The sequence below is a fragment of the Vicia villosa genome, unplaced genomic scaffold (genome assembly GCF_029867415.1).
Source record: "Vicia villosa cultivar HV-30 ecotype Madison, WI unplaced genomic scaffold, Vvil1.0 ctg.001514F_1_1, whole genome shotgun sequence".
Taxonomy (NCBI): Eukaryota; Viridiplantae; Streptophyta; class Magnoliopsida; order Fabales; family Fabaceae; genus Vicia; species Vicia villosa.
Window position 1 is genome coordinate 286,104 of NW_026705646.1, and position 8,504 is coordinate 294,607.

The following is an 8,504-nucleotide window of genomic DNA, read 5'->3' on the forward strand; positions in this document are numbered from 1 at the left end:
GCAGCATATGCTAAAAGAATTCGAATAGCTTCTAACCTTGCCACTGGTGCATATGTTTCATCATAATCTATACCTTCTTGTTGATTATAACCTTGAGCTACGAGTCTAGCTTTGTTTCTGATTACTTTTCCATTTTCATCAAGTTTATTTCTGAACACCCATCTTATACCAATAATAGTTTTATCTTAAGGGTAAGGAACTAGTTTCCAAACCTGGCTTTTCTCAAACTGAGATAATTCTTCTGTCATGGCTTCCATCCAAGATTCATCTTTTAATGCATCATTGATATTCTTTGGTTCTACCTGAGATATCATTGCCATGTTATTAGAGTTATCTTTAAAGAAATTTCTAGTTCTTACCTGATCAGAGGTGTCTCCTATTTTTTGTTCATGAGGATGATCAGTTACACTTTTCCATCCTTTTGGAGGATTTGTTGTAGGTTGTTCAGAGTTGTTTTTAGCTTCTTGGATAATGTTCATAGTGTTGCTTGTATCTATTGGTTGAGTGTTAGGAATTGCTTCTAAATCGGTTACTTCATCCTCGTGAGAATTTTCTAAAGCTGCAACATTTAGTTCATCAAACATAACATGCATGCTTTCTTCTACACATTGATTTTTCAAATTGTAAATTCGGTAACCTTTTGATGTTGAGGAATAACCAAGAAAGATTCCTTTGTCAGATTTTGAATCAAATTTTCCTAGAGAATCTTTGTTGTTAAGAATATAGCAATAGCATCCAAAGATATGAAAATATGAAATATTTGGAGTTCTATTTTTCCATAGTTCATAAGGAGTTTTCTTCAAAATTTTCCTTATGGTTACTCTATTTAAAACATAGCAAGAAGTATTGATAGCTTCAGCCCAGAAATATTTTTCAACATTTGATTCATTTATCATAGTTCTAGCCATTTCTTGTAAAGTTCTATTTTTCCTTTCTACAACACCATTTTGTTGAGGTGTTCTTGGACAGGAGAAATTGTGAGATATACCATTTTCATCAAAGAAGGTTTTAAAGGAAATATTTTCAAATTCTCCTCCATGATCACTTCTTACAGCAACAATATTTGAGTTTCTTTCATTTTGAACTTTTTTGCAAAAGATTTTGAATGCTTCAAAAGAGTCATCTTTATTTTTTAAGAAAAGTACCCATGTGTACCTTGAGAAATCATCAACAATGACAAAGCCATATCTTTTTCCACTTAGACTTGAAGTTTTTACAGGACCAAATAAATCAATATGAAGGAGTTCCAAAGGTTTGTGTGTTGACACAATATTTTTTGAATGAAAATTACTTTTGACCTGTTTGCCTTTTATGCAAGCTTCACAAATTGAGTCTTTTTCAAAATTGAGTTTGGGAAGACCTCTAACAAGATCTAATTTTGAAAGTGTTGAAATATTTTTCATACTTGTATGACCACATCTTCTGTGCCATAGCCACTTATCCTTTTCCCTAGATAAAAGGCAAGATTCAGATGAAAGATCATCTAAATAAAATGTGTAAAGATTTTTGTGCCTTTTTCCTAGAAAAAGAATTTTGTCAGAAGATGGGATTTTTACAATGCATGAATTTTGATTAAAACTAACTTCATAGCCATCATCACATAGTTGACTAATGCTAAGAAGATTGTGTTTTAATCCTTCCACATATTGCACATTGTTTATAAAGATATTACCTTTTTTACCTATGGAACCAATACCTTTGATTTTTGCTTTATCATTGTTTCCAAAGGTTACAGTTCCTCCTTCTTTACTTTTGAAAGAGACAAAACTTTCCCTATCTCCAGTCATATGTCTTGAGCAGCCACTGTCCAAGTACCAAGGCTTTTTCTTGAGGGTCAGAAGACATTCCTGCATTATGTGTTAGTAATCTTTTAGGTACCCATATTTCTTTGGGTCCTTTGTTGTTAGAAATATGATCATTTGATATATTGGTTTTCTTTTTGAAATAACAATGTTTTTCAAGATGATTGGTTTTCTTGCAATAACAACATTTTGGTTTGATAATGTTTTTCTCCTGTAAAATAGTTTTTTCTTTTGTTTGAGTCTTGGTTCTATTTTTATTTGGAAGAAAAAAATTCTCATACATCATTTGATTTTCAGATTGTTTAAATCCTAATCCAGCTTTATCAAAGACCCCTGATTGAGATCCCATTATTTTTTGAAATGTTTCAGTAGATTTTACCAAGGAGGTTATATCTTTGGTGAGAGTTTCTACTTGATTTTCAATACTTTCAATTTTATCTTGATTGTTAAGAGGTTTGATTTTTTCATTAATAACTTTCTGATGTAATGACAAATAAGAATATGCCTTCTGTAACTCCTTAATGGTTTCTAAATGTTTTAAGTTGGATTTTATCAGATCTTCTTTTTCAGTTTTAAGAGTATGAATTTGTTCTTTTTGAAATAAGCATTTTTGAGTTAAGATATTTGAATCTTCTAATAGGTTGTCAAATAAAATTCCTATTTCTTTGCAAGTATAACAGGAGTTTAGTGTACTTACCTCTTCAGAATCGGAGTTAGTCATCAGACATAGGTTAGCTTCCTCATCTTCAGCTTCAGAGTTAGAGTTCTCTGAGTCATCCCATTGTGCAAGCATAGATTTCTTTTTAGAGGAAAAATTCCTATGAGTTTTGAGTGGGCATTCTGTTTTGAAGTGTCCAAGTTTGTTGCATCCATAACATGTAATCTTGCTTTTATCAATCTCAGGTTTCTGGTAATCTTTCCTGGGTTGAAATGACTTTCTGTTTTGATTTCTTTTTAAAATCATTTGTTGAATTCTTCTAGAGATTAAAGCCAAATCATTTTCATCCTCAGATAGAAATCTGGTCTCTTCTTCAGTTATTCCTTGTGAGGTGGAGATTTGAGATGCAGAATTATGAGAGGTTTTAAGAGCTATCATTTTACCTTTTCTTTGTGGTTTATCTTCATTGAGGATACTTTCATGAGCACGAAGAGATCCTATAAGTTCTTCAACTTGTAGAATCTTTAGATCTTTTGCTTGTGAGATAGCTGTTACCATAGGTCTCCAAATCTTTGGGAGACATCTTAGAATTTTTCTAATTCTTTCATGAGCAGAATAAGCTTTTCCCAGTGATCTTAGTTCATTGACAATTATAGTGAATCTAGAGAACATTTCATCTATGGTTTCTTCTTCCTTCATCTCAAAGGTTTCAAATTTCCTGACTCCTAGATCAATTCTTTCTTCTTTAACATGATTTGTTCCTTCATGATGTATTTTGAGAGCATCCCAGATTTCTTTGGCAGTTGTGCATTCTTCTATCCGGTCGTATTCTTCCCTGCTAAGAGCACATGATAATATAAATTGAGCTTTAGAGTTTAGTAGTACCTTGTCGTTTTCTTCTTTTGTCCATTGTGACTGAATTTTTGGAACTGACGCAACTGTGTCTGTTGCAGTAGTCATTGGTGTGTAGTTGCCATTTTCAACCACAGACCACATGTTGTTATCTAGAGATAGTAGAAACAATCTCATCTTACCTTTCCAGTAGTAGTAGTCAGAACCATTAAAGTAAGGAGGCCTATGTGATGATCCTCCTTCAGCTATAAACTTTGTATCAGCCATTTCCTGTTTGATCGATTAACTCTAACACGGTTAAGTGTTCTGTATATTCACAGCCCGGAGCTCTGATACCAATTGATGGAATAAGGTGTGACACAACAAGGGGGGTTGGATTGTGTCCCTTTTAAAATTTATCTTAGTATTTAAAAAGGTTGCCTTTAATAAGAAGAAAGTGATTAGTAATGTCTTTAGAGATTTAAATAATTAGTGTTAATGTGTGTGATAAAATATAGTGTATGAATAATATAAGAACAAGACAATAAATAAAGAACACAAGAAAACTTATCCTGGTTCACCAACTTGGCTAGTCCAGTCCCCACACCCTGTGAGATTATCCTTTATCAAATACTTCTTACAATGGCTTTTTCTTCTATGTATTCTTAGCCTCACCAGGCTTACACTTCTGAATGGTATAGTTTACAGATAGCTTACAAAATGATTGGTTTGTATATCTATGATATACTTTGTGATCTTAGTAGGTTTACAATAAGTTCCTAAATACTCTCCATATGGCAGTGAGTATTTAAATATAAAATGTGTATGATAACTCTTAATATATTTTGATCACTATATGGTAGTGAGAGCTAAAGATAATATATAGATAGTATGATTGCTTTGTGAATAAAGACTTTGGTTTTCTTTGTATGCTTGTGGATATTTTCGGTACATGAGAATGAAGCATAAGTCTTGTATTTATAGAGCAAAGCAAAGTGAGAAGGAAGTGCCGAGAGTTTCTCATGAGAAGTGCTGGCAGCTTTGGACTTGGTCTTGGCTTGACTTGGTACTGCTGACAATCTGCAAGTTCTGACATTTGACCATTTCAACAAAGACTTATTCTTGGCAAAGTAAATCTGGAGGAGTAACTCTGGGACGAGTAACTCTGGGACAAGTAACTCTGGGACGAGTAACTCTGGGACGAGTAACTCTGGAACACGTAACTCTGGGACTAGTAACTCTGGGACGAGTAACTCTGGTACACGTAACTCTGGGACTAGTAACTCTGGGACCATGATTCTGGAGAGTAACTCTGGGGCCATAATTCTGGAGAGTAACTCTGGGGCCATAATTCTGGAGAGTAACTCTGGGACTGTCATTCTGAAGAGTAACTCTGGGACCATAATTCTGAAGAGTGACTAATTGAACTTCTGAGAATCCATATGTTCTTAAAGCTTTGTTCTTTGTCAGCTTGATCTTGAATCATCATTTTAACTCTTTGTTTGATAGGGACCATAAATTATTTAGATGATTTATTGATGAAATCACTTTGGAGTTTCTTTAGATAAAATAGTTTGTAATATTCAAAACATTAACAGAATATGTTTCAACAAAAATTGTTAACAGAAGCAGGCATTAGAGTTCTCGGTTGTCGAGTTTTGCTGGTACAACACAACTCATTAAGAGTGTGTTGATTGCTATTGGAAATTTTTGGATGCAATGCCTTCCCGTCCCCTAGCAAGTCTTCAAGAGTGTTGAGGCAGTCAATAGATCCTTTCTTTGGGCAAGAACTAATGTTGTTACTAGGAAATCGCCTGTTGCTTGAAAAATTGCTAGATATGGCATCATTGTTTTGTTCGGGACCCAAATATATTTGTCATGTCTTGATTTATTCTTGATTCGGTGACCTGAAAAGGTTGCGAACTAGAAAATTAGAAGTTGGCTATGAGATCATAAGAATCCAACTTTAGATCTTTTGTGTTCCCGTGATAGAGTTGGAAATCGAACATGGATTTGTGAAACTCGTATGAATCAGAAGTCGATTCCCACAGACGGCACCATCATTTTGTTCGGGTACTAAAAATAGATGCTCTAGTTCCGTTTAGAAATCATAAATGGATGCAGTTGGATAACTGATGATCAATTATTCTCACATTATACTTTTAGTTCCGTTTAGTTCGGGAACTAAAAGTATAATGTGAGAATAATTGATTATATGGTAAATAATATCTGTCTTTGTCTTAATATAGATAATAATAGATTATATTGGCCCTATATAATGTGAGAATAATTGATGGCAAGTTGAGGAACTAAACCAAAATTTTCTATAGACCTTATTGTAGTAAACTAAAAAAACTCATTACTTTTTTTTAATAGGCAAGATTTCTATTAAAAGAGAAGAAGGCTTCTCAACCGAAATACAAGACAAAAAACCTCATCTCCCAAAACAATGGGAAGGGTGAGTATTCCATGTGGAAAATTTGCATCCTGTTCTTATCGAACAACACGACGATAACCAAATCCACGATCTTAAAACTATAGCAGACATACATTCAACAAAGAAAGGCTTAACTTGGTTAAAAATGAACTCATTCCTAATTAACCAAATACTCCAAATAGTCTCTTACCAAACAACTTCTGCTATTTTCCTCTTCACCCTATTCTTGATCTTATCAATATTGAGAAAAAGATTCTTAAACTCCTCCACTGAGATAAACTCAGTAACATCCATCCAACAGGAAACTTTATGCCAAATATTGGTAGACTAAATTATCATTAGATAGTAGACTAAATTATAATAATTGATATTTAAATTTTTATTTGCATATAAAATTATTTTGTAGGCAATTTAAATTATGTTTGTAATTATACTATTAATTCTTTAATGTGAGGGGCAAGAAATTAAAAGAAAGAAGATTAATTGTTATTAAAATAGTTAATCATATATTACTGATTTTTTAATATAGAAATAGTTTAAAAAAAATATTATTATTGTTGTTATTATTAATTATTAATGTAATTTAATTCTTATTTTTATTGGTTTTATTATTATTATTATTATTATTATTATTATTATTATTATTATTATTAATGTAGAAATAGTATCTATTTGTTTTATCATGATCTCAATTCCACCTAATATAAGTTGTCAATGACATATTTTTCCTTTTTATAGTAAATTCATGACCAGCAATTTGTTATTTTTGTTCACCCACATTTTGAAACCACTATATTAATGATATGAATTCCGGTGAATCATTCTCAATGCAATAGTGATTATTACACTTTGTTGTACATATTCCCTTTTCCGCAAAGCAGATGGGAAATCTTGTTTGTTGTGTGCAAGTTGACCAATCCAAACTTGGTATAAAAGAAGGATTTGGAAAATTTGAAAAGGTGCTCCAACCCGGATGCCATTGTGTACCATGGTTCTTTGGAAAAAGAATTGCTGGTCACGTGACTCTTCGGCTACAGCAGTTGGATATCAAATGTGAAACCAAGACAAAGGATAATGTATTTGTCAACGTTGTTGCTTCCATTCAATACCGTGCCTTGGCAGAAAGAGCCAGTGATGCGTTTTACAAACTTACCGACACTAGAACACAACTTCAAGCTTATGTGTATGATGGTATAAACCAAAACCTTGCTTAGAATTAGATAAACATGCAATAAATAGTTTTAAAATATGTAAATGATTTGCTTTGATAATTAAAAATCTTTTCTCGTTGCAGTAATTAGGGCAAGTGTTCCAAAACTCAACTTGGACGATGCTTTTGAGCAAAAAAATGAAATTGCAAAAGTTGTGGAACAAGAACTCGAGAAGGTTTGTTTGTTGTTACAATTAGTATCTATTGATAAGGTGAATTGAGATTTTGTTTTGTATAACTTTGAACCGTCTCCACAGGCTATGTCAGCTTATGGATATGAAATTGTTCAAACACTCATTACTGATATAGAGCCTGATGAGCATGTGAAACGAGCTATGAATGAAATCAATGCAGGTAATTTTTTTTAACCATGAGATGTCACTCAACGCAGCATAGTTATTTGAATGAATGCCTATCTTTTCTTTTCCATGGTGCATAATACATGTATGGAAAACCATGTAGGATACTTGTAATATACAAGCTTTTATTCTTAATCTAGTTTTGTCCTAAATTTAATTTTGTTGCCATTACTTTGTCCTTTGGTTTGTTTAGCATGTTTCTCTACCCCGGAATATCTGCTTTGTCCATGGATTGCCATATTTTTTTTATATTGTTTTATATCTTTGATCAGCTGCAAGAATGAGAGTTGCATCTAATGAGAAAGCAGAGGCTGAAAAGATATTACAAATTAAGCGGGCTGAGGGGGAAGCTGAGTCAAAATATCTCTCTGGGATGGGTATTGCTCGCCAACGTCAAGCCATTGTGGATGGTTTGAGAGACAGTGTGATTGGATTTTCTGTTAATGTACCAGGCACAACTGCAAAAGATGTCATGGATATGGTTCTTGTGACACAGTACTTCGATACGATGAAAGATATCGGCGCTAACTCCAAGTCTTCTGCTGTGTTCATTACACATGGACCTGGTGCTGTTCGTGATGTAGCTAGCCAAATCCGTGACGGACTTCTTCAGGGTTCTCTACCTCATCAGTAGCTTTTAGTTCTCGTATTTCGTCCATAATTTATTATTGTTGAATTATTTTTCATCCTAAAACATATCTTTGAATGCAATTTTTCTTATACTTAACATACACAATTTCATATTTGTTGTGAATTAATTTTTTTAATATTATTTTGCATAATACTTTAGTTTTGAGTATAAATTATTTCTTACGGAAAAAACTATCAATTCTTTAGTTTATATCTATCTAAGTTTTTTTTATCATAACTAAAATAAAATTTAAAAATGGATTACGTTTTACACTTATACATATTTAATAGTATAGATTATTTTTCATTTAAAAAATATCAATTCTTTAGTTTATTTTCAACGAAAAAAATTAATGCCCTCCAAATCAAATTAAATAAAAAACATTTTAAAAGGAATCCGATCTACATTTGAACGTCTATTAAAATGTATTATTTCTCATACAATAATTTTAGGATTACGTCTATATATTTATTCGTATGTGTAATTTACTTTTATAAAAATGACTTAGAGAAAAGGGAGTGTAAAATAGTTTTACACTGTAACCAATCACAACCATGTATGCAATTCTATCACACT

General features: G+C 32.5%; 1 protein-coding gene across 1 annotated transcript; it reads left to right on the forward strand.

The window, feature by feature from the left end:
• Positions 1-6,609: 6,609 nt before the first annotated feature.
• LOC131635592 (hypersensitive-induced response protein-like protein 1) lies at positions 6,610-7,931 on the forward strand. Its single transcript, XM_058906225.1, has 4 exons — positions 6,610-6,919; positions 7,023-7,114; positions 7,196-7,292; positions 7,570-7,931. The coding sequence occupies exons 1-4, from the start codon at positions 6,610-6,612 to the stop codon at positions 7,929-7,931; spliced, it is 861 nt and encodes a 286-aa protein (XP_058762208.1).
• The last annotated feature ends 573 nt before the right edge of the window (positions 7,932-8,504 follow it).

What these genes read in the sequence shown, in the direction of transcription:
- LOC131635592 (XM_058906225.1), top strand. Translation starts at nt 6,610, where the DNA reads ATGGGAAATCTTGTTTGTTGTGTGCAAGTTGACCAATCCAAACTTGGT. An exon ending in TCAAGCTTATGTGTATGATG is followed by an intron (nt 6,920 to 7,022) that starts GTATAAACCAAA and finishes TTCTCGTTGCAG; the next exon opens with TAATTAGGGCAAGTGTTCCA. An exon ending in TGGAACAAGAACTCGAGAAG is followed by an intron (nt 7,115 to 7,195) that starts GTTTGTTTGTTG and finishes CCGTCTCCACAG; the next exon opens with GCTATGTCAGCTTATGGATA.